At 40.9% G+C, this 26,791-nt stretch overlaps 1 protein-coding gene across 2 annotated transcripts; it reads left to right on the forward strand.

The window, feature by feature from the left end:
• The first annotated feature begins 321 nt into the window (after positions 1 to 321).
• On the forward strand, positions 322 to 25,536 carry LIN9 (lin-9 DREAM MuvB core complex component). 2 transcript variants are annotated; one of them, XM_035111452.2, is made up of 15 exons: positions 322 to 400; positions 7,886 to 7,918; positions 9,501 to 9,595; positions 9,959 to 10,063; positions 11,583 to 11,716; positions 12,540 to 12,665; positions 14,015 to 14,172; positions 16,072 to 16,205; positions 16,448 to 16,567; positions 16,731 to 16,832; positions 17,261 to 17,341; positions 18,474 to 18,599; positions 21,589 to 21,771; positions 22,200 to 22,297; positions 22,450 to 25,536. In XM_035111452.2, exons 1-15 carry the CDS (start codon positions 322 to 324, stop codon positions 22,553 to 22,555), a joined length of 1,680 nt encoding a protein of 559 aa, XP_034967343.1. In that variant the 3' UTR covers positions 22,556 to 25,536. The 2 variants fall into 2 exon arrangements, with proteins under 2 accessions (XP_034967343.1, XP_060128953.1); XM_060272970.1 differs by lacking the exon at positions 322 to 400 and adding an exon at positions 435 to 3,864.
• Positions 25,537 to 26,791: the final 1,255 nt, after the last annotated feature.

Below are 26,791 nucleotides of genomic sequence, written 5' to 3' on the forward strand. Positions count from 1 at the left end.
AGAGCAAGAGATGCACAGCCCGGTGGCTCTGCGCGTCATCAGCCTCAACCATGCCCACGACTGCAAGACGCGTGTCAGAGGGGTAGCCCTTGCACCCGGGGCGGCAGGGAAGCCAGCGCTGGGAATTCTCTCAAGCCTCTACGAAAGAGAGCAGATAGCCGCCTGCCGCGCGGCAGCCAAGCGGAGCGCGCTCCCGCCCGCGGCTGCCTTCGCGGGAACCTCGGCGGCGCCCCGGACGGGCTGCTTGAGCGGCTTGGCGCGACGCTGCCGCCCCGGTTCCGCCAGCCAGGCGGGCTGGAGGACTCCGTCTCCTCCCCCACAATGCACCGCGACAGGCAGCCTTTGAAAAAGCGGCGCGGCTCCTTCAAGATGGCGGAGTTGGATCAGCTGCCTGACGAGAGTGAGTAGCAACCCGCGGCGCCCCTCGCTCCGTCCCGTCGCTCGGCCCCTTCCTCCGCCGCAGCTCCTCAAAGGGCGGTCCCGGGGACGGGACCCTCCGCCTGCTCCCTTTCCCCCGGCCTGGAGCCGCCCTGGTCGCTCCGGCTGCCGCCGCCGGCGGCGCTCGCTGCTGCTGCTGCTGTTTTTGCTCCTGCTGCTGCTGCTGTTGTTGTGGGAGCTGTGCGGGGCCGGAGCCACAGTCTCCTCCTCCCTCAGTGCCCGGCCTAGTGCAGTTCTCCAGTGGCTTCCAATCCGCCCGTACCCCGGAGCTGCCCTCTTCGGGAGGCGGTGGCGGGGAGAGGCCAGCAGAGCAGGGCCGGAAGCCGCTGTTATGTAACCTCCACTTCTCCTGTCGGGGGTGAGCCGCACCCTGCACCCCCAGTCTTGGTGCAGGCCGGGGCAGTGCCCGGGGCTGGAAAGGGAGATGTGGAAGCTTCCCTAGGCCGGGCAGTGAAGTATTCGTGCGGGGCAGGTGGCTGCCACTGACATTGCACATCTCCGGGGAGGCAGTGGAAATAAAGGGTACAGCAACCACCACAGCGCAGTTGGGGGGGGGGGTCTGACCTGCCATGGGCATCCTGCCCCGGGGGTTTGACATGGCACTAATCTTCGATGCTTTGGGGGTGGTTTAGGTGATCACCCTTTTTCACTACGGAACGTCCTGCTGCTTGGGAAGATAGTTTCTTAACCAGGATAAATAAAGCATTGTTTTTCACTCTCCTTTTGTCCATAGCAACAGGATAGTGAAAGTGACAAAGGCAAGGTCTATATTGTTGTTTCTCTTGTGTATGTCATCTAGTAATTTAGCAACCTCTCAATATGGACCCAAGGTAGTGCATTGCTTTGTGCAGTGCTTTTTTCTGGGGGGTACGCAGGGGTACACATACCCCTAAACATTTTGTGAATCTAAGTTTGGCCTCATTGAGGGGCAGTATTTCAATATAGTAGGAAAATGAAAGTAGCCCTAAACATTTTCTTCAGGAAAAAAAAGTGCTGGTTTTGTGGCCGATCACTTGGCAGGGTTGAATATGCTTCCTAGAGTTTGCTTGCTATGTATGTTGCACCATGGAAAATTGTGGCATGGTATATTGAGAAGTTCCATGTATGTGGGGGAGGGGACATTCAGGTTGTCCAGGGAAGCAAAAACAAGTATATATCTTCATGAGGAAGCATTTTCGTTGAATCTGGGAGATGTTTCTCAGCTCAAAAGTGTAAAGCAGGTAAACTGCTCCAAGAGTTCTACTATAGGGTAGGGTGCCAATGTAAGCAAATAAAAAAAGAGTAAGCACTGGATATAGAAGAATGGTGGCTCATATTCTCAACATAAAAGTAATGCATGTTCTCTGATGCATTTATTATATGAAGGATTGGGAGCTGCCACAAAAATTCACCCTGAGACAGGTCAAGATTCACTTGACCTTTTGTTGTGTTTATGTAAAAAGGTAATCAGAGTATTAACAGGAGGTGTTAATGTGCTGTGGATGTCACTGTTAACTTCTTTCTAAGGAATAGGAACACTTCGGTGACTTACATATAGAGTTCTGTGTTGAATTGGTGGAAATTAATGCAGGTTTGCATGTACACTGAAAATAACTGTGTATATGAAAACAAGAAAATGAATACAAAACATGAAATCTTACTGCATATGGACTCATTTAGTAGTTATGCAGGTGGTGGCCAAAGATCTGTTCAAATGTGCGGGAAATAATGCAAGGCAATATACACACTATACACTCAAGTTCACAACTGTGTTGATATTGCAAAAGCTGAAGCTTAAAGAAAAACTGAATTATATAAAATTGCATTTATGGACAAACTATCAATGGCTTTGAAGGGTGTTGTGAATATAGGTTATAATAATCAAAGGTATTTGTCTAATGTGCTATATAGTAGATTAAGCAAAGAATTAAATCATTATGTGGGGAAACTGTACAATATTAATAAATTTATTTTGAGCTGTACAGTATTTGTACATTTGAAAGTACATTTGAAAGTAAGTAAGTTTGGTTACAGTTTACTATGATTGGTAAAAATTACTAGATTTACTCAATGTTGTAAAGGTAAAGGTACCCCTGACCATTAGGTCCAGTTGTGGACGACTCTGGGGTTGCGACGCTCATCTCGCTCTATAGGCCAAGGGAGCCGGCGTTTGTCCACAGACAGCTTCCGGGTCATGTGGCCAGCATAACTAAGCCGCTTCTGGTGAACCAGAGCAGTGCACGGAAACACTGTTTACCTTCCCGCCGGAGCGGTACCTATTTATCTACTTGCACTTTGACGTGCTTTCGAACTGCTAGGTTGACAGGAGCAGGGACCGAGCTACATGAGTTCATGCCATTGCAGGGATTTGAATCGCCAACCTTCTGATCGACAAACCCTAGGCTCTGTGGTTTAGACCACAGCGCCACCCGCGTCCCTACTCAGTGTATTAGGTGATATCAATTGTTAGTCATTCTCAGTAGGTCCATTGGTTCCACATGACAAACTGTAAGGGTCATTTTGAAAGGTATTTTCTAGTCTGATATGATTTGGGAGCTATCATTTGGGGGCTATCCTCTTCATAGGGTGAGACTAATGAGTGTGAATGCACAATGTTTATATACAAGTGTTTTGTACTGGGAGATGCATATATGAAAATGACCTGTATGAGAATTCTTTAATGAGAACATGCAAGGCATTTGTTTGTATGTTTAATATTGAATCAGGTACCTATTATTTGCACTATCACTATTCTATCTACATATTAACTTGCATGATCCCAAGTATAAACATGTGCATCAAGCAGAATGCATCGACACCATGTCAGAGATGACCACTCACTAAGGAATTGCACGGTGCATCTATATACCAAATATCTTGAGAAACTCACCCAAGCCAGGTGTTAAAGGAAGGCAATTACAACTAGTTGTCTACTCTGACATAGAAGAAATTTCCTCCCCACTCCAAGCATGATAATCAGAAAACTCAAGATACATCTACATTAGCACATGCAACCACCTTCCAAACATGTGATTAAGAAGTTATGAACATGTATTTAGATCATTGGCCTTCAACTGGTAGGCTAGGACCCACTACCAGGTTGCAGCTTGGTTTAAGTTAGGTCAAAACAGCAGCACTACCACCATTCAAATATATGGGGGAAATTAAGAACTGGGTTTCCAAATGCATGTTTGGGTTAACATTGGTCCTTGGTCTGAAAAAGTAGAAGACTACTGATTTAGATAACACAGTTATCTAAATAACTGTTGCTTGTCAACCTATTGCACAAATCATTTGGCAGTATGGAATTGAACAACATAATGCTTTATCTTTTTTTTAAATGCAGGTTTCTGCTCAGGAAACTGATTTTTTTTTATATAAGGACACATGGGTCCAGTCCAGATATCCCCCAAAGCGCATTCTGAAGGACACAGCCACCTGGAGGAAGTAATGTTGGTGCAACCATGCTGATAAGTAGTTTGTGTGATGGCTGCATTCACATGAAAAATAATTACTAAGTCATGGGTAGGCAAGTTAAGGCCCAGGGGCCAGATCCGGCCCAATCGCCTTCTAAATCCAGCCCATGAACAGTCTGGGGTTCAGTGTGTTTTTACATGAGTAGAATGTGTCCTTTTCTTTAAAATGTACCTCTGGGTTATTTGTGGGGCCTGCCTGGTGTTTTTACATGAGTAGAATGTGTCCTTTTATTTAAAAATGCATCTCTGGGTTTTTTGTGGGGCATAGGAATTCATTCATATATATTTTTTCAAAATAAAGTCCGGCCCCCCACAAGATCTGAGGACAGTAGACCGGGCCCCTGCTGAAAAAGTTTGTTGACCCCTGTGCTAAGAGGTACTCATAATCATTCAAGCCAGAAGTTTCTTCCTTTACAAAAGGTGCATCTGTTGGGATGTTCTGCATCAACATCTGAACAAAGCTGTCAATTCCCATTAGCCCAAGCCAAAAAAATGATGCAAAATAGGTAAATTAAGCTACATAAACTAAACTTAATTAGTTCACTTGGGAGGTGTAGGGTTGATTTAGAATGCTTATTTTTTAAAACACAAAATGCAAACAGTGCTGAGATCGCCTTCTTATTCAATCATTTGTGGTGTAACAGCTTTCTATTAAATTTCCCCATCCCACTCTCCACCAGCTTCACAAAGTGATAGGCTTCTGTAGTTAGATCAACATTTGTCAACCACTTTCATACCTGACTCCAAAAACATTTATTTGGAAATAAGTCCCATCAAGTAATGGAATTTACCATGAAGAAAGTGGCCTGAGATCATAATCTGATAGTGTGATTCAGTAGTGCTGGCAAATAATGACTGCTGATCTAATACAGTTCTTGCAGTATTGCATACTAATTGTTACTGCCTTCCTAACTGGTTTCATCTGGGTCTGTGCTAGACTGGTGTGTGGACTATCTGCTCAGCCATGCTTCCAGCTTACTGCTCTCTCTCTCTTTCTATTTTGTTTGTGGTCTGTAAAAATACAGGTGTGTGATGTTGTATTGCATTATAACATCTGAGTCTTTGGACCTGTGACTAATCTTTGAGAGTAAAACCGATCTTTTATCGTTACTGTACAACATTGCACAGGGACAGAGGGAAAATCAATGTTGTCAGTAAGATTTTGCTTTGTGTCATCATTGCTTGCATCCACAGGGATCTTGACTCCGCTGTTACAGTAATGACTCTCAAGGGGTGTCCAAAGCACTGTCTAGTCCTGTTGTGTTGGATGATTTTCAGTTGGTAAGGCTTGAGGATGTGGACAAGATACTTGGATCGGTCAGGGAAGCTGCTTGAGCTCTCGCCCCTCTTGACTAATAAAAACTAGCACAGAGGGTACTGTGATAGGGGGTGGTCCCTCCCTGCTTGAAAGAAGCCATTGGTAAGACCACTCCTTAAGAAGCCCTCCCTGGATTCAGAAAAATCCAATCTCCCCTTCTTGGGCAAGGTTCTTTAGGAAGTAGTCACAGACCAGATCCAGATGCTCTTGAAGGAAACTGGTTTTCTTGGTCCGTATCAATTGAGGTTTAGGCCTGGTTTAGGCACGGAAACCTCTTTGGTTCCGGTCATACTTGGATGGCCATTTCAAGAGGGTGATGCTTGGGGAGTGTTCTTCTGCCCTGTGGAACCTTCAATGTGGGGTTCCTCAGGATTCAATTTTATCCTTTATGCTGTTTAACATTTACTTGAAGCCGATGAGTGGGAGCATCTGGAGTTTTGGAGTGCATTGTCAGCAATAAGTGGATTGCATACAGCTCTACTTCTCCTTTACATCTGCAGGTATGGCAGTAGATGTGATGGACTATTGTATTGCCTCAGTAATGGACTGGATGAGAGCCAACACACTGAAACTCAGTCCAGATAAGACTGAAGCACTGCTAGTGGGTGCTTCCCTAGACTGGATGGGTAGGAGATTGCCTGCTCCTAATGGGGTTACATTCCCTCTGAAAGAGTATGTACATAGCTTGGGGGTAATCCCGGATCCTTTGCTGTCACTCAATCTGTCACTTGAGGCTCAAGTGGCCTCGATGACACAGGGTGCCTTCCATTAGCTTTGTCTTGTGGCCCAGCTGTGCCCCTAATCTGGACAAAGATAGCCTAACTTCTGTCTTCTGTTCTCTGGTAATCTCTAAATTAGATTACTGCTGCAATGTGTTCTACATGGGGCTGCCTCTGAAAATGGTTTGGAAACTTCAGCTCATGTAGAATTTGGTGGCCAAGTTGCTCACCAGGGCAAAACGGTTTGAACATACACCAATCTGCACTGGCTGCCAATTGGCTTCCGGGCTGGTTTTGACTTGTAAAGCCTTAAATGGCTTAGGACTGCAATACCTCAAGGATCACATCTCCTCATTTGAACCTACCCAGACCCTGTTATCATCATCTGAGCCTTTCTCCATGTGCCCTCTCCACGAAAGGACCAGAAGGTAGCAACACAAGAACAAGCCTTTTCTGCTGTGGTTTCGCATTTGTGGAATTCACTCCCCAGAGAGGCTTGCCTGGTGCCTTCATTACATAACACTAGGTGCCAGGTGAAAACATTTATAACCAGGCCATTGCTTGATTAAACATTTAATGGCCTTTTAAATGTGTCTATGGAAAGGGAGGTTATTGGTTTTTTAAAATGTATTATGTGTTCTCATTTTGCATTTTTGTGTCATGAACTGTTATGTGATCCTTGGATGAAGGGCAGTATACAAATGTAATAACTACAACTAATGATATTTGCCGTTTTTTTGCTTCTGGTGCCTACCTTCTATACTCAGATTTGACTCATGGGACACCGGTATTACTGCTATGTTGCATTCTACTGAAAGCTTGTTTTCATTTTTTGGCTTACTTTGACTTTATAGTTGAGGAGATTGTATTCATGCTCCTTATATGAAACCACAAAATATGGTTTGCTGAATATCAGGAAGTTAGTAATTAGGGGACTAGGGCAACGGAGCACAGTCCTTGTTCCTTTACCATCACACAATAATTTGACATTATATGTGTGAAATAACCCTAGCGCTAATGTACTTCTGAGCTGTATCTAGTTGGTGTTCCTCCACCAAAAGAAAACTCTTTGATCCAGTGGAAACTTAAATTAGTGGACCAGGGATTGGAGTGATTTTCAGAAATTTTCCCTAGGCCCGTTGGCATTTACAAAGATGTCTGCAAATGTGACATGAAGACTGGCAACATTAACTTCACCGTGTGGGAATCCCTTGCAGACAACCACAGTACCTGGAGACAATCAGTCAGGTTGTGTGCCCACAGCAGTGACCAGAGGAGGAATGACTGCTGCAAGGAGCACAGAGAGAAGAAACGCCATGGTGCATCTGCAGCAGCACATCCAGTGCCTTCATCTGCCCCAGCTGCAACAAAACATGTCTCTCCCACATCAGTCACAGCAGGCACTGCAACCTTCCAACAGTTTGACTTCACCCCCAAAGGCACACTCTCCATTGTCTCCCAAGACAGACAAATGCCAACCCCCTTCAACTCCATACCTGCCCAAATCTGTTATGGATCCTTCAGTACAGTGTGAGAGATGGTGTGGAATCTGCAGGGGGAATTACCAAAGATCACCTCAGTTCTTAGTCTGTTGATGGTAGATTCTGCTGGATCAAAGAGCCTTCCTCAGTAGAGGGATACCAATTGGACACAACTGATATTTATACTTTATACAGTACTTTGAATTTGACTTAGCTGTCATAGCTACACTTCTCTGATGAATACTTTGTGAGCATGCTGAGGATGTTTTCACAGAGACTCCTGACCTTCCCAGAAGTACATATTCCCTGAAGTAATACTTCCTTGGTTGGAAGCCATAATAGCTGAACAGACTGAAGCTTGTTTACATTCGTAAGGCATTTCCCTATTAAAAAATAAAAATAAATGCTGAAAGAACTGTGAATCCACTGTCAGGAAATATTGTTCCCTTATTGGATTTTTTTTACTTATTTCAGGTTCATCAGCAAAAGCTCTGGTTAGTTTGAAAGGTAGGACATACCTTTTATTTTTAATTTGTTGTACTTTTGGAACTAAAAGTTCAGTCATGGTGTAAATGAATATCTAAAGAGCATTTCATTCTTAAGTGGGAAGTTGGATCAGATAAAAAAATAGCATTGGGTCCTGAAGTATTCAGGGGGAGTTACAAAAAAAATCCTTTGTGCAGCACTGTCAGATTTATACATCATAATAGGGGATAGTCAACTAAGTCACAATCAGCAAAGAGTCATTGAAATCAATAGATGTACATCCATTGATTACAGTGGGTTCACTTTGACTAACATTGAATATCACCCAATATGTGTACATAATATATGAATTCTGCTGTATGTGTACAATGAAATGTGTTTTTATCAAAAACCACATTTCCTGCTCTTCTGTTAAAGGAAACATCCAAAGTAGCTAAGAAGAATCAAAAATACATTATAACATCCATTAAGATAAAGCAATAATAAAATAAGCCAGATAATAACTAAAGAAACTATTGAAAAGTCACACATCAGCTAAAACTAATACAGGAAGCCCTCTGATTTTATTTTATTTTTTAAGTTTCAACCTTGTCAGAAGGCAAAGAGTTGTATCTGCATTTCCTGAATTTTATGGTTCTGTGCAGTTTTGCTACACAGAAGTAGAGATGTGAACCAGAAAGACAAATGGTCCTAATTGTGGATCAATTCTTTTATTTAACATCTCTTGATAGGGTGACTTTCAAACTATAGTTTTTCTATATCTCTTGTATGAATCTGTTCTTCAATGTCAGCTCGGGAAAGAGTTATTGTTCTGTATAATACCTGTAAAAGATAAACAGTTTAAGAAAACCAAACAAATGATCCTGAAATTGAAAAATCGGGAATTGGAGGGGATTAATATCTATTCTGAAACATTTGTATCTTGGATCTAAGAGATTTGCAGCAGTGTAAATAGACTATAATTTTATTTTTAAATGTACTTTAAAAGCATTTTACTTACCAAAATTAAATTTCCCCCAAAATTTATAATTCTCTTCCCCATACTCCCAAAAAGGGGGGAGAGGAAACATATTTCCCCATGGAAACTTTAAGTCTAAAAAGATGCAATACATCTGTAGGGAAATTGCCTTGAGCTAAGTCGTCCTTAGGTGAAATCATATGTTGATACATTTTGATATTCTGAAAGATTATGTTGAAACCTAATTAAGATAGAGAATGTTGGTCACTGTGGGGTGAAACTTAGAGACTGGTCTTAAAAGGTAGTAAAACTAAATACTATACTATTTGGATGCTATTCTATTTTTATATTTCATAACTTTCCTATGGATTTTGGCATAGAAAGATAAAACTATTTTGAAAATGAAACATGCCAATTTGCAATTAACTGCTTTCAGCATGTAAATAATACAAATTGGCATTCTGCATTTTCAAAATAGAAAGATAACATAATTTTTAAATAATTAAACAGAGGTTTTTTGCAATGTGGGTATAATATTAAGGTTAAGAATTGTAAACTTTTAAATTTTGATTTGTAAAGGATTTTTAGAGAACATATTAATTTTACATAGGAATAATAATATTTATGATTTATAACTTAATACAGAGGGAAGTTTATCAAATACATGGAATGAAAAATTCAGTTCCTTGCAGAAAACACCCATTTGGAAAGGCAAGAATGCAGGAGCTACTGTAGAAATGGTAAGGAGTAACATTGACCTATATTAGTGGTCTTCTGATTTTCTTTCCTTTGGCCGTTACATTTTTTAAAGAATAAACATTTTTCCTGGTTTCGTAAGCACACAGTAACAGTATAAAATATGACAGTACATGAGTACTGTAGCAGTTGTACAAAAGGAAGCCAGCTGTTTAGGTAAATTTGCTTTCAGCTAAGTAAAATAAGTGAGGTGAGGCCACAAAAGTATGTAACTGTGCTACATAGATCAAGAAAGATTATATTATAAGAAGCATCTTCTGCATTTTTATCATTGGTTTGCTGTATTGCAGGAAAGCGCGTTGTGAAACTTTTCAGTTGATTGAGTCAGATTTTTCTTTTTGCCCCAGCCCTTCAGAAGTTCAAAACGAAGTCGGTCCTTTTGTGAGGAAGAGGAAAGGCAAATGAATACACGATCACCCAAAAGAAATCAGAGAGTTGCAATGGTTCCCCAGGTAAGTTAATCTGTAAAGTTTGTTGCATTCATTGATAGGTAAACTAAACCTTCTCAGTTTCCACTTTATTTCAAAAATTCAAACACATTCAAAAAGGAGAAATATAGTAGTCATGGGATACTTCAGCTACCACTATCTGTTAGAACTCAAACTCTGCCAAGAATGTAAGGTCCAACAAATTCCTCCATTGCCTCACTGACAAGTGGAAGAAGCAACAAGGGTGTCATCTCTCTTGGACCTAGTGCTCACCAGCAGAGAGGAACTGATCGAAAAAGTGAAAGTACCCGGAAGCTTGGGAGGAACTGATTATGTCCTCTTGGGTTTTATTATGCACAGGCAATGAAAACTGAGTGTAGTTGAACATCAACTGTGAACTTTAAGAAGCCTGATTTCAAAAAACTTAAGGAACTACTGAGTGAGATTCCATGGTCAGAAATACTCAAAGAGAAGGGAGTTCAAGGTGGATGGGAGTTTCTTAAAGGTGAAAGATTGAAGGGACAAAGGCAGATAATTCCAACAAGAAAGAAAAATGTGCTGCACTTAAAGAAACCAGTGTGGCTGCATAAGGAGCTTACAGATGAACTGAGATTTATGAAGGGCATGTAAAAAAATGGAAGAAATGAGAAATCACAAAGAAAAGAGTAGCCAACAGTTGTAAGGAGAAGGTCAGGTGGGCCAAAGCTCAGAATGAACTCAGGTTTGCAAATTGGATTGGTTGTATTGCTATGCTGCTTTTCATTCAGATGAATTCCAAAGTGGCTTACAAACAATAAATAACAATAACATACAGTAGTAGAGCTTAACAGAACATCACAAGTGCAGCATAAAGCATATGAAATAATTAACAAATAATCAGTAAAACAATTACAATCTATAAATCACTATTAACAAAATAGCAACTAAAAACTAAGACAAGTTCAGCTAGGACTTGAACCAATAGAGTCAAGTTACAAAAAAAGTGATTCCAACTAAACATCAGGCAGAACTTTCTGACAGTAAGAGCAGAACAGACTCCTAAGAGAGGTCGTGGACTTTCCTTCCTTGGAGGTTTTTAAGTGCACAGCACTGCCCTTAAGACTTGTCCAAGTTTCTTGGAGGCTTTTAAGCAGAGGTTGGGTGGCCATCTGTCATGTATGATCTACTTGAGATTCCTGCATTATAGGGGGTTGGACTAGATGACCCTCAAGGTCACTTCCCACTCTATAAGAAGAAGAAGAAGAGTTTGGATTTGATATCCCACTTTATCACTACCCAAAGGAGTCTCAAAGTGGCTAACAATCTCCTTTCCCCTCCTCCCCCACAACAGACACCCTGTGAGGTGGGTGGGGCTGAGAGACTTCAGAGAAGTGTGACTAGCCCAAGGTCACCCAGCAGCTGCATGTGGAGGAGCGGAGACACGAACCCGGTTCCCCAGATTACGAGTCTACCGCTCTTAGCCACTACACCACACTGGCTCTCTGTGGTTCTGTTCTTTTAGTATTTCTGTTAGTAATATCTGGTTGTTGTTTTTATTATCTAGAAGTTTACTGCAACAATGCCAACACCAGACAAAAAGGCATCACAGAAGATTGGTTTGCGGCTACGTAACTTACTCAAACTTCCTAAAGCACACAAATGGTGTATTTATGAGTGGTTCTACTCAAATATAGATAAGTATGTATGAATTTTCATTTGTTAGTTTAAGATTACAATCCTATGCAGACATGGAAGCAAGTACCATTTACCTCAAAGGTGCTTTCTTCTGTGTAGGCATGTATGAGATAGCATTATAAAGCAAAATACTGGAATTAAGCTATTTGTATTTTCATATGGCTGCTTCATAGCTGTGCAATGAAACTTGGTTTTTTTAAAAAGCAAAATGGGGCAAAAATGGTTTGTCAGATTTTAATAATATTTAAGAATTCATTATTGCTCATCAGTTTCTCTGCAAAATGTTTTGCAATAGCAAGTTTTTTAAAGAGATAAGAAAATAATTGATATTTTCTTGCTAAAATATACTGTACCTTGGCCTGGTTCTTATCATTTTTGCCTACCATATATTGGTGACAACTTATAGCAATATTTCTAATGTTACAAAGCTTATTACTTTAATTTCTGAATAGTACAGTTACTGGGGTCATAAGCGTAATAATGACTTTCATGGTTCTGTAAACTATATTATGCAAGGCAGGGTTTTAATAAATAGGAAAGTATTTTTTTTTTGTAAAAATGCCTTGTTCATTTCTAAATTGACTGCATTAGCTTATAACATTTTAGTTTTCAGTTATAACATGTTACATTTCAGTTATAACATTTTTCTTATAAAATGAAGAAATTAATATTAAGCTCATGTTGACAAAGGACTATAATTTAAACATTTAGGAAGCAAAATTCTCTATTCTTAGGTATATGGAGGTAAAATTGTGTTGGCATGTCGTAATACATTTTCCGAATGTACTTGAAAATATAATGACAGAATACCAATTGTTTTTAATAGGCCACTCTTTGAAGGTGATAATGATTTCTGTGTTTGCCTGAAAGAATCTTTTCCCAATCTGAAAACCAGAAAATTAACAAGAGTTGAATGGGGAAAGATCAGACGGTTAATGGGGAAGCCACGAAGGTAAAATATTAACTTGAAAGACTGAAGGCTCTTTAGCCTGTAGAGTTTTTGTGGGGAATTGGTGGTAGTGGTTTTTGTTGAAGGGTTTCCTGGATGATTCATTTTTAAAAGTTGGTGCTTAATGGGTAATTTTAAGATATGTTGCATAATCGTAATTGAGTATGTAGCCAAGTTTCAGCCTGATGATGAATGCAAAGCACTTGAGGAGTACAGCTTAGCACATATAAGGACATAAGAAGAGCCTACTGGATCAGGCCACTGGCCCCTCTAGTCCAGCATCCTATTCTCAAAGTGGCTAACCAAATGCCCCACCCCCTCCCCATACTGGACTGGGAGAGCACAACCGTGTTAAGTATCTTGGCAGCTTTCAGTGCCATGGACCATGACATCCTTATGCATAGGGCTGAGAAATGGGAGCACAGTGTTTCCATTCATACCTAGGAGCTTGATTCCAGAAGATACCACTGGACAACTACTTATTGGCTTCTTGACATTTATGTTACGGGGTTTTGTAGGGTTCTGTATTGCTCTCCATTTTTAAACATCTACGGTACCTGAAACCACTGAGTAAGGTAATTCTGATTTTCGGAATAGGTTCTGTCTCTTACGTTCATCTGATTCAGGTATCAGGATGAGTAATGGACTGAATGAAGACCAGTAAATCCTTATAAGAAAGCATTACATTTTGATGTTAAATCTGTATCCAAGTCAAAAACAGCATACTAATGTACATAAATAACAGACAACCAGTGCAGATGCTAAAGGATTAGACCATTTTCCTAGCTTCTTTAGGATGTGTTTTTTATTTTTATTATTCTGCTGAGCCTGGAGTTGATAAACTGTTTAAGGATAGCCCCACAAATAAAATAGCTGCTGCTGACCACTGGCGTTCTTCAGTGCATACTTGGTTTTGACAGGCTTCAGTTTTGCAAAGAAAGGATAAACTTGTTGCATCTAACTAAATTTATTACCGACAACCATCATTTCTGTGTGTCAATGTTTAGACATAGGGATAAACTATTATTTTCAGCACATACAGATTTCAGTTCTGTCAAATACTCCTGCAGGGGACCTTTCCAGTTTGTGTACCAACAAGTGTATAAAAGCAGTCGGTTTTCTCCAACGAAGTCCTGTTAGTGCAAGACTTCCACTTGCACATTGGAACTTACCCCCCCCCCCCAATCACTGTAGTCTTCACCAGAGGGCTGAGGGAGGAAACTGCCATTGCACAAGCGGATGTCCTTGTGTGACTGTTGGTTGCGACCCAATCTATCATACTTTTCGAGGATAAAGCTATAAGATGTTTGAATAAATGAACACAGAGTAAAGAAATTACAATTGTTTTGCAGATGCTCTTCTGCATTCTTTGAAGAGGAAAGGTCCGCATTAAAACAGAAACGGCAAAAAATTAGACTTTTGCAACAGCGGAAGGTGGCAGATATATCCCAATTTAAAGATCTTCCAGAAGAAATTCCGTTGCCACTAGTTATAGGAACAAAAGTTACAGGTACCTTTTCCCATCTCTAAATTACACAACTGTTTTAATTGGTGTTGAATTCTGAAGATGTAGTTTAACTTGAAGTTATTTAAAGGAGTGAAGCTTTTACATCTCCACTGCTAGTACTGCACCATCTGTAAACAGTCTACAAACCTTCCCTAGGTTTGGTATTTCAAATGACCCAAGTAGTCATGTATCTTGCAAAACTTCTCTAGTCTTTGTCAGGACCATGTACTTAAATCAAGGGCTAGCTTCCATAATTCCTTTTAACCCACCCTGTCACTTCCATGACTGTTGTCTGCCACTATTTTCTTTAACACAGCATGATGATATTACATCATTGGGAGTTTTCTGCTTGCTGGTTCCAGCAGTCTTTCTATCAGCCATCTAGAATGGGCTGTCCCAGCCTTGTCCAGAATTATAGAACAATAAGAATGCAGCTTATTGGACAGTGTTCTTGAAGCTACTAACATGAGTCTGACCAAACTGCGGGAGGCAGTGGAAGACAGGAGTGCCTGGCATGCTATGGTCCATGGGGTCACGAAGAGTCGGACACAACTAAATGACTAAACAACAACAACAAGAATGCAGCTTTGTTTTAAATGCCCACCATTTGGAGTTTTAGTTTCATTTGTTTCCTGCCATGTTTATAATAGGGGCTTTGTATTCTCTGATTCCACACAAGCACATAATTCCACTTCCTCATAATCTTCCATTTTGAAAATGCAGGGTTCTAGCCTTCATAGCTATGTGAAGATAGGCTTTTACATTAGGCAAGCAATGCCTAGTGAAATCTTAGAAGCCAGAAAGGATTCTCTGGGATAGGGACAGGGATCACGGTCCTGCACCTGCCTTGTCCTCTCCCATTTAGAAAATCAGACTAAATTGTACAAAATAAGAAAATATATGAGATTAAAAATTAATTTGCAATACTATACTAGCTATAGAATTCTGCTTTCCTGGTACAGAATTTGTTGATGCAGAACTCTGATTCTTTCATTAGATAGTAGATTCGTTCATTAAATGATTCTATCATTAAATAGTTGCCTTACTGTACCCATAGCTTTAGGGACAGATGTCTTGTTCTTGGGAGGAGATAGTGTTGTGAGATGCTGTATGGGACCCAGGTGGCGCTGTGGGCTAAACCACTGAGCCTAGGGCTTCCTAATCAGAAGGTCAGCGGTTCGAATCCCTATGACGGGGTGAGCTCCCGTTGCTTGGTCCCATCTCCTGCCAACCTAGCAGTTCGAAAGCACATAAAAATGCAAATAGATAAATAGGAACCGCTATAGTGGGAAGGTAAACGGCGTTTCCATGTGCTGCTCTGGTTTGCCAGAAGCGGCTTTGTCATGCTGGCCACATGACCTGGAAGCTATACGCCGGCTCCCTCGGCCAATAATGCGAGATGAGCGCGCAACCCGAGTCGGTCACGACTGGACCTAATGGTCAGGGGTCCCTTTACCTTTAGGCCTGAGCCACCCTTCTGATTCCTGGATCCAGCATAGATTCAGTTGTTAGAATAGCCAGCCTGGTAATGGCCTGTTAAGTATGGGTCATTAAGGAAACAAAGGAAATGGCTCTGTGCCACAGGGTGGGCCTTTCTCTCTCAACTATCTATTACCGTAATTAGTTACAGGTAGGTAGCGGTGTTTGGTCTGCCAAAACAAAATTTAAAAATTCCTTCCAGTCATTGGTATGAGCTTTCCTGTGCATGCAAACTTAGTTGGTTTCTAAGGTGCTACTGGAAGAAATTAATTAGAAGGACAAAAAGACCAGAGTTGAGTGATGTGAGCTAGAAACTGGATGCAACTGCTGCAGGCTGGAAAGGCAGAGGAAGCTACACCTGATTTCTGTGCATGCAACAGTATTTTGCTCTGATTAAGACTAGGGGTTGTTTTTTTATTTTAGCACGATTACGTGGTGCTCATGATGGACTCTTCACTGGACAGATAGATGCTGTCGACACTCTTAATGCTACTTACAGAGTAACCTTTGAGAGGTCAGGGCTTGGAACGCATACAATCCCAGATTATGAAGTTCTCGTAAGTAATATCTACTTTTTTAAAAAAAAAAAGTCAGCAAGCATGTGAATTCTTTTCTCCCAGATGAATGTCATAATTTTATTTTACAAGACATTTCAAGAATAAGAGGCATATAGTATTTTTGTCAATTTTATTAATATATCTAAAATACATTTTCTTTTTCAAGATATTACTAAAACTTGAGTTCATTCTCTTAATCGTAGTGAAGGCTGCTTAACTTTTCTTCCTCTTTCTAACTTAAGAGTAATGAACCTCATGAAACCATGCCAATTGCTGCCTTTGGACAAAAACAGCGACCTTCTAGATTCTTTATGACTCCTCCTCGGTTACATTACACACCTTCCCTCCAGTCACCAATTACAGTAAGTATCATGAAGTGAAATTTTTAATTCATTCAGTAAATTGCTGCATTTTAAACCATCTGAAGCAAATTGAAGTATCATTTCAATAAATTCTATAGTTAACTAATACATATATAAGAATTAATGAAATAAAGTGCTTAAGGCAACTTTCTTTGTTGTATAGGACAGTGATCCTTTACTAGGACAGTCTTCTTGGAAGAACAAATTTTCAGGCTCAGATAGTGAGACATTAGGTGGTTTTCCAGTAGAATTCCTTATCCAAGTGGTGAGTGTAAATCCTTTTCTTTCAGTTTTATCTGTACTGATTTTGAGCACCTCCAAAAGTTAAAATCGGTTTAATTACTTTATACATGACTGTCAAACACAGGCACCCCCAAACTCGGCCCTCCAGATGCTTTGGGACTACAACTCCCATCATCCCTAGCCAAAAGGACCAGTGCTCAGGGATGATGAGAATTGTAGTCCCAAAACATCTGGAGGGCCGAGTTTGGGGGTTCCTCGTCAATCATCTGCAATGACGTTCCATAAATCTTTGAAAGCCAGATTACATCGTCTGTACATTTAATTTGTATTTTGGTCATCTGATTTATATCTACAACAATAGCTTGCTAAGTTTCTGCTTCTATAATGTATTTTACAATCCAATGATCTTATATTTATTCTGATATGGCATGCTTTCTCTGTTTTCTGCAGACCAGATTATCAAAGATTCTTATGATCAAGAAGGAACACATCAAGCAATTAAGGGAGATGAACACAGAAGCAGAAAAATTGGTAAATCTATATATACTTGTTTCAGCTGTTTTGTAAAGGTTACATAGGGCTTAAGGAGTTTTAAAGGTGTATGCTTGTTTAAATAAGTTCAAACAAAGGAAGATGTGTAACAGAATTTGGATTGAAGGCCTCATGCCCCATCCCCCTGAGCCTCCAAGCCTCAGTTTGAAGGTTTTAACTCTCAGATCTAGGTAAGAGTGGGAGAATACTTGAAAAGAATTTGTTCTTAGTAGCAGCTTTTCTAAGTATTGACATAAAGAAAGAACTATATATTTCTAAGATGTTCTTTTGTGGCTATTTTTAATTATTGTTTATTCAATTCCTATACCATCCTTCATCTGGGACCACAGGGTGGTTTACGATAAAAACATACATAACATAATAACAAACAAAAGCAATACTCCCTCCCCACCTCAGTTTGAAAGGCCATAGATTGTTTAATTGGCCAAGGGCCTGAACAAAGAGGGAATGTTTTCATCTGTTGCCTAAAAAGACGTCATGAAGGTGCCAAGCGAGCCTCCCTGGGGAAGAGCATTCAACAAACACGGAGTGACCTTACCTTTGCTGTCACAGTTCAAATAAAAAATGGTAACAAGTCCTGGTAGGAATCTTTCTCCATTTAAAACACCTTCCAACACAACCCTATGCATGCATACTCAAAAGTAAATCCCACTGAGAACTGACAGGTAATTGTGTGTAGGATTTCAGCAGTACTAAATCTGAACTCAACCCAAGCTATCTTGGGCATCCATCAGTTAAATAGGCATGCAGTTGCTGCCCTGGACTTCTATAGAGGGACGGGTGTAAAAAAAAATTATTATTTTTTAAAAATAAACTGTAATACAGTTCACAAAATATCTGCATCAGAAATTCAGATTTATTTGCAGGAATTGATTTTGAAAAGATACTCCGTTTGTTGATTAAATCTTCATAGAAAATTTAAATATATTCTCACACTTTCCTTAAGGTGGTTAGGTAGTGCAGCAAGCATTTTAAGAAGCCCTCATGTCAAAACTATTTCAAAACCAAATTGTTTTGAAATCTCTCTTTAATTGTGCAAGAAAGGTAATGTACAATAAACAAGTTATTGCTTTGTGCACTTAATTCTTTTCTTTCTCTTTTCTTTGCACAGAAATCCTACTCAATGCCTATTGGCATTGAATTTCAGAGAAGATACGCAACTATTGTCTTAGATCTTGAACAGCTGAACAAGGATCTAAACAAAGTTTTACATAAAGTTCAACAGTATTGTTATGAGGTAAAATGCTGCTATTCTATCTTTCCAAAATAAAGAGGGTTATAGCCATTGGAAGAACCCATAGCAGCCTCAGAAACTGGTGTAGTTCAGTTGTAGAGCATCAGTTTTGCATGAAAAGTGTCACTGATTCAATTCCTGGCATTCCTAGGGAAGACTGTGAATATCTCCTGTTTTGAATCCTGGATAGCTGCTGCATGACTACAAAAGAAAAAGTGTGTCTCTAAGCAGATACAGAATTCATTTCACCATGTCCTCTGCCAACATCTGCAACTAGGAGTAAAGACAGGGAGGCTTAAACCCCAAAACCTATCTCTCATTACTGAAAATTAGTTTTACATTGCACAGGGCTAAATAATTAAGGCACCATATTAGTAACACAATATCACTACTGAAAAAGGAATGGAAGCTAAATAAATATGAACCAAACATAAGCCCTACTCTCAAGGCCAAGGAAAGAGAGTGCCCTTCTCACTACACAAATACCTACGTAGTATCAAGGTAACTAGTGTTGTTATTGCATTTATATCTCCTCTTTTCTCCAAGTTCCTCAAGGTGGCATATACACTTCCCTCCTCCATTTTATTTTCACACCAACCCTGTGAGGTAGGTTAAACTGAGAGATAGTGACTGGCCAAGATAACCCAGTGGGTGTCATGGCTGAGTAGCGATTTGAAACCTGGTCTCCCAGGTCTAAGTCCCACATTGACCACTACGCCCTGCTGTCATGACTTGCAGGCATGAGGAACTGTTCTCTTTCATATTAGTAATTAAGGCATTGTTTCGTACAGTGTCACTCTCCAATGGGTAGACCAGGGGTTGTCAACCGGGTCCCTACCGCCCACTAGTGGGTGTTTCAGGATTCTAGGTGTGCGGTAGGGGGTTCTACAGCACAAGCTGAATCCTCCTTCCATCGAGCACTGGTGGGCGGTAAGGAAATGTTACTATCAAGAAAGATGCATTAGTGGGTGGTAGGTATAAAAAGGTTGACTACCCCTGGGGTAGACAGTGTTAGAAACTGAGATATGAAAGCTAGGAGCTAAATGGGACCTTAAACCTTGGTTATGGGTGCAACAACGGAATGTCTAGGCATGCTCTTTTATAACAAGAATACAAAGCTGAAAGTGAATGAACTGTAGCTAAAATATTATGTTCAATTTTCACATGGTCTAGTTGTCCCCCTGCCCACCCCCCTAATATTCTTAAGAGGGTCTCTTTAGCAGTGGCAGTTTTAATCCGAAATATTAGGCACAGTACTGCGCCCAGAGCTCAGAAAATGCTCGTGCTAATGAAATTTCCTGTCGCAAGATGCGCTTAGAACAATGGGAGTTTCAAATACTTTATGCTCTCCACCATCTGTAATATTTCTTGAGAAAAGGATGGAGGGGGGATTAATATGGTAATAATTAAATCACTTCTGTCTGGTCATCTGTTGGTATATGACTAAAGCAGGCATAGGAAACCTTGGCTCTCCAGATGTTTTGGAACTACAACTCCCATGATCCCTAGCTAACAGGGCCAGTGGTCAGGGATCATGGGAGTTGTAGTTCCAAAACATCTGGAGAGCCAAGGTTGCCTATGCCTGTTCTAAAGATTTCATTACTTTCTCTAGCAAAATGAGGCCACTGCAAAGAAGGAGCAGTATTGGCGCACTCAGCAGAAGCCTTACATTTGCAGATGTCTTTATTAGAAACCTTGAGAGTAAGAAAAAGACCAAAACTCACAAACAGTCCAATGAGGATTGAGCATGTTCAGTAACCACAGAATACTGAGTGTCAATTGGGGGAATAGAACACAGAATCATAGAAGAGGAGGGCATGGTCACATGAAACTAAGGACTTCAGCATTTCTTGCTGCAACATTTACTTTTTGCAGTTCCCATCTTTCTCTCTCTCTCTCTCTCTCTCTCTGTGTGTGTGTGTGTGTGTGTGTGTGTGTGTGTGTGTCTCTGTGTGTGTGTGTGTGTGTGTGTGTGTGTGTGTGTAAGAGAGAGAGAGAGACACTCTTCCACTTCACCATGACTGATATTCCAACTGTTTAGAAGCCTCTTCACATATTTGCTACATAAATGAATGGAAAACTTAACTTGTTCGGTTTCTGATAATTGGTTCTCATGGGAAAATTACAGATTCTTGCTTCACACAATTAACTCAAGGCAGTGTCAATTTACTCTTGGCAGAAAGCCAAGGTCTGCCTGGCCTGGCAACAACTCTCTCATTGGTTAATGACCAGCACTGAACTCTGTCATCTAGGAATGCTAGCACAGTTGTTTCTTGTGGGTGTTAGGAGTAGGAGTGCTGCGTATGGTTGGAGAGAGAGAGAAAGAGAGTAAGGATTTATTTTGCTTTGCTTTGTATGCAGAAACTCTGCTGGTTTTCTTTTCTTTTAATAAATCCTGTAAATAGTTATTCTGCGTCTAGTCGACTAGTCATTTCCACCTCAACTAGCTTCTGCGCTGTGCAGGAAAACTTTGCTACGTTTGGGCTAAAGCCACTAGAGCTATGCCTGACACTTTAAAATTCTAAGATAACTGATATACACATGCAAGAGAATGAGGTAGTAAGTCTCTGATATGGTAGAATGGACAGTAGCAACTGAGATTGCAAGTGAGGGATGCTATTTAATTGCTTCCCCACAAATAAAAAGCTAGTACATCAGAGAGAGAGCTCCTATTCCAGCCCACTCTATGCTAGTTTTCTGCTTGAAGGGATTTTTAAAGTGTGGGGATCATTAAAAATTGCATCCCATATCTGCAGTCTGAAGTGTTGGACACTATTCTATTAGTTTCATACACTACCATCTTCTGCTACTGTCCCTAATGGAGTGGTGGTGTTTAAAAATGTTTAAATGCAAAACTTGTTCAGTCAGATACTGTTACATTAGATAACATATCTAAACAGAATATAAGTCAGCAATAATGTTAGAATATAGAACCTGGATGAACTCTTGGCAGACAAAATCTAATTCCAACTATGTTCATTTTATATCCCAGCTTGCCCCAGATCAGGGTCTACAGCCTGCAGACCATCCCACAGACCTGAGACGGAGATGTGAAGAAGAAGCTCAGGAAATTGTCAGACAGTCAAATACATCAACAACAGGACAGCCGTGTGTTCAGAATGAAAACCTGACAGATTTGATTGCTAGGCTTACAGCAATATTATTGCAGATTAAGGTACTGAGAGAATGAAAATGCATATTGTAATATGCTCATTCCCCCTGTTGAGGTGAAGGATGCTGCCAAAGCTCAGCCTTGTCCCTGATGCTGAAACAGTAATGCTGGCCTCAGAAAAGTGTGGAAGTCTGCTACCCCTAATAACTAAACTTCCCCCATACATACCACTCCAGCAATTTTCAGAGAGGGACTTGGCTTGTCATTACATTTCCTTCTCAGAACCTAGTCTGTAGTGCTCCCTTACTGTTTATGCATGCTCTGAGGACCTCATCAATGTCCACTAACCTCCTTTAGTCTCCCACCCCACACCCACTTTCAAGCAGGATGCACAAAGTGGCAGAGCAGTTTCCACAGTTTTTGGATTTTGTAAACGGCTGTAGCATGTATTATCTCCTGGACCTCTATTTTTTAAATTTATTTTCTTCTAGTGTCTAGCAGAAGGAGGGGATCTAAACTCCTTTGAGTTTAAGTCGTTAACAGATTCATTAAACGACATCAAGAATTCCATAGATTCCACCAACATCAGGTAATATCTTGCAGTATTTTATTTATTGGTGTGCTTATTTGTATTTATATCCATCTGCCTTAAAAGGGGGGGAGCCCAGGGTAGCTTATAATACATTCAGTAAGTTGAACATTTCAGAGATGCTGACAGATGAAAACTTTTTCTTTCTTTAGCTGTTTTCAAAATAATGTTGAGATCCACGTTGCACACATCCAGAGTGGCCTCAGCCAGATGGGAAATCTACATGCCTTTGCTGCAAATAACACCAACAGAGACTGAGAGAAACGTTCCCCTTAGTCCAAGTGTACAGAATGTAGTTATGAAAAAGCCTTCTTATATAAGCTTCACCAAATATCCTAACTGCTAGAAGAAATAGGAAAAGAGAAGGATATTTTGAGATCCATTGTACTGCTTCTGAAGAAACCAGCATAAAATTACCAGCATTGCTATAGACTTCCTGACTTGCTATGCACATACAGTATCTTGTTTAACAGCTAACCTTTAGTTATAAAAGTACATAGGTATGTTGTTTTTGAACTGAAAGTTATACAGACATGTTTTCTTATAATGTGAAGCAAGAATACTTTTAAACTTAATTTGAGAGCTGTTTTGAAGAAGGAAGTGACACTGAGAGGTTGCATAGCAATCTCTTCTTGAAAGCCTAGTATTAGTGTCTCACTGCCTTTTGATTTTAGTTTCTGAAGAGTGCTGTGATTGGTAAAAAGCAGTGTGTATTCCTGTTCTCGTGATGTGGCAGCAGGATATGCAAAGGAATGTGAGTGGGTAGGTAGCTATTGTACACTTGTGGATACTGGGAATCCCTGTAAATCAGTTAATATCGTTCGAATGTCTTTATTTATCATAACTTATAAAAGTAATCTAATGAAGGAGTAGAAAAGGACTGCTGAATTCCCAGAAATTGATATGACTTGCTTTTCCCCCTCCATAATGGGCAAAGTGTTCTAGTTAAGATATTTCACACAAATAACTGGTAATATTTTTCCATTGATTTGTTTGCACAAACTTAAACTAGATACCTGCTTATCAAGCAATTAACAGAGTTCACGATGCAGTTGGAAAGCCAGTCCCCTGAACTGCCTAAAAAAAAAAGCAAAGATCTGAGCAGTAAACAGAAATATCAATCTTGTAAAAAGGGTGTATTGAGTTATTTAGAATAGACTTGTAAAGCTTCAGTGTAATAAATTGTTTCCAGATTTGAATTTTTAGATAGCTGTAGCAATGTTTTGATTCTTTCATGCCTCATAAAATGAGGTCTTTTGTATGTTAATGTAAAAAGAAAATGTAAACAATTTTCAATTTAAAATTTTGTATAGTTTTAAAAATGCTTCTGTATTCTGTGTGTGTATTTGTGCTGCTTTAAAACTTAACTGCAGAGTCTATATTTAGCAAAACCTGTTCTTTTAAGAAATGCATAAATCTTTTATTCTCATTGAGTTATGTAAGTTGTAATGTTTTACAAAAATTGCGAAACGTGAGCATTAGGCCTGAAATAGTTTTTAAACGTTTAGTTAATATATTTTCAGAAATGCATTTTTGCCTGGTGATTTGGAAGGTGTGTGCACAGGTGAATGTTTAGATGGACTTTGAACTTCATCCAATTTGTGGGGGGATCAAAGGCTCCCCTGGTGTATTTTTCTCTGCAATTTATATATTTATTTCATAGATTGTAAAACAGCAGCAGCCACATAGACCTAGTACAATGTCACCAATTTCAGTCAGTTACCACATAACAGTTTATGGAAACAAAACCATTGGTGGCATAAAATAACCGTAAAATTGAATTTTGTTATTGGGGTATGTGTTTGCCTGAGCCAATGTTAGTGGATAGAACAGTAGTAAAACGCCTCTTCATTTTTTCATAGACAATGGGGTCAGGAAAAGATCAATGTGTATGTGGTTTCTTTCCAAGGTTCAGCTCCTCTCACAAAGAGGAACAATTTGTATTTTTGTACAATCCTATGGAAATCCCAGGACCCGACCCCTTACTTGGTTGCGAAATAACCACTTTGATTTTATAGGATTTGTGCTTTTATTCTTCATTTGCTACGATAATTCCTGCTCTCGAGGTCTATGTTGTGTATATTTCTCAAAGGTACCTCAGTATACAATCTTGAGTAATATTCACAATAGAATTTCTTCACTGTGTCTTTCTCCCACGTCAACTCCAGGCAAACCAAACTGTAACATAACCACCACCAGTGGTGCTATTAACTGGAATTGGTTTGAGCTGCTTAAATCAGCTTTCACTAACCTGGTGCCCTTGTTTTGGACTGCAACTCCCATCATCCTGCCAGCCTCTGCATCCCCTTTTAACGGTGACAGCCTGAAACAACCCCTTTGTTTTTCAGTTACACAACACTAAAGGACTAAATGTCATGGGGGGGGGGGAGCGAAGAAGTAAGAATTCAAAGTGTACCAGCTAGACAGAATTATTTTATTATTTATCTTAAATATTTATAAACCACACTTTGCTATAAAATATTACAAGCCTAAAATCACAGTGTTACAAGAAAAATATCCAACACATCAAGTTTGAAAGACCTGTCTGAATATAGTTTTTACAATATTTTTGAAAAGCAAGCAAGGACAAATCATGCCAAAGCTCCCTTGAGGAGGGGGATGAACTGCCACGCTGAAGTCCCAACCCTTGCTAAACCTCTGAAGCATCTAGGTCCACTAAATTTGCCCCAGGAGAGTAGATAGAAGAACTCCAAAGCAGCTTCTCTAATCTAAAGAAGCTTTATTGTACAGCCAAGAACATAAATCAGTCCGGGTCATGAAGAAATCTTCACCCCTTCATCTCAAAAAACATAAGTGATAGAGTCACACAGAACAAAGCGCAAGTCCGGATGGGACTGCCCCCAGTGTCAGGACGCACTTCCTCAGAGCTATTAACCCTATAAGCTCTGGTTCTCTCCACACAGAGGGGCATAAGCAGAACATAAGGAATCAGATACTCCTTAAAGTAAGTTTATCCCCAATTGGTTAGGGATCTATGAAGTAACACTTGAACCAGGCCCAGTAGCAAATTATTAAGCAAGCAATGTACCCCCTCACAGCAGTGGAGGCAAGTTAAGCCATCCTATCACCCAGCAAAAACAGTTCAGTCTCTTCTGAAAGCTTGGAACCCTATGAAGTGGTGACAGGCTTCATCTTGTGTGGTGGCTACATGCTGCAGCTTGGAATCTCTGGAGCAGGTGGAAATTGGGCGGGGGGGGCAATTCTGGGCATTGGGCCTCCATGCCTTGCTCCTCTTCTTTGTCCAGCAGATTTTTTTTTTTGTCCAGAGTCTTGCGGCAATTTCAAAATGCACACCTTTACTGTGGACAGGATCATAGCCCATGACATAAGTCCAGCTCTCCATTAACACCCCTCTAGATCTTGAACAAGAGACAGCTTGCACCCTGCATCATAGGGAGGCAATCGGCCTAGGGGTCCACAGTGGAGGGATCTCCTGGAGGGATCTTCCAAGGCTTTCCCCTCTGCTCGATTTGCTCTGCAGTTCTGGAACCACACCTGTTGGGAGAATGGGGAAAATAGGGCCTTTTGTGAGCCATGAAACCAGGCCAGGGGAACTGACACCCCCCCTCCTCACCCCCTGATTCACTTGCCCACTGAGGTAAGGGTACTGACACCCCACTCCCAGGACACCCACCTAGGCTTAAGGTAGTGTAACAGGCAGGCCTGGAAGCAGGGACCCCTACAATCTGCCTGCCCCTAAGAAGCTCCCAAGAGAGACGCTACCTCCCACCTTGCCCCTTTATTAAATTTGTATACCATGGTTCACAATACTTGAGGGTGCAAGAAGGATTTCCCTGCCAGGGGTGCCAACTTGAATAAAATATTAATTGGGGGGGGCAGGTGAGCCCTGCCCTGCATAATCAATCATATGATGCAGCATACACATCATTTGTATGGCAACGCCCATCAACTTTGGGGAAGGTCCTTAGCCCATGGGTGTTGCCAGGGGGGGCATCTGCCCCCTAAATCAAGTAAATAAAACAACTGACCAATTGCATTGCAGCTAATTCGGTTCTGCCCCCCCCCCAAAAAATATGTTAGGGGGCATGGGCGTGGTCAGGATTTCTGTTGGGGGGCAGGCTTTATGTTGAGGGAGAAGAACTACAGATAGGTAAGTATTCTAATCGATGTACTTGCTGGGGAGGCAGCTGCCCCCTACCCCCCCATGGCCACGCCCATGTAGCCGAAGGGAGCTCAGCCCCCAGGAGTTGGCTCCTATGTTCCTAGCAGGACCAGGTCATCCTCCTCCACTGCCGGCCACCCTCGCCTCGTCCCGAGTCTTCCTCACGCACCTGGATCGGGGGTCGGCCGGGCAAGCCAGCACTGTTCTCCGGTGGTGGTCGGGCTTCGGGACCCCTTGACCTGGGAGATCGACGTCCGTCGGCATATCCCGCCAGAGGGCCGCCTTCTCTGCGCAACTCCTCTCCCTTGGCCGCGAAAAGGAGGGTCTCTTTGAACCTGGGAAGATGCGCA

The sequence above is a fragment of the Zootoca vivipara genome, chromosome 3 (genome assembly GCF_963506605.1).
Source record: "Zootoca vivipara chromosome 3, rZooViv1.1, whole genome shotgun sequence".
NCBI lineage: Eukaryota > Metazoa > Chordata > Lepidosauria > Squamata > Lacertidae > Zootoca > Zootoca vivipara.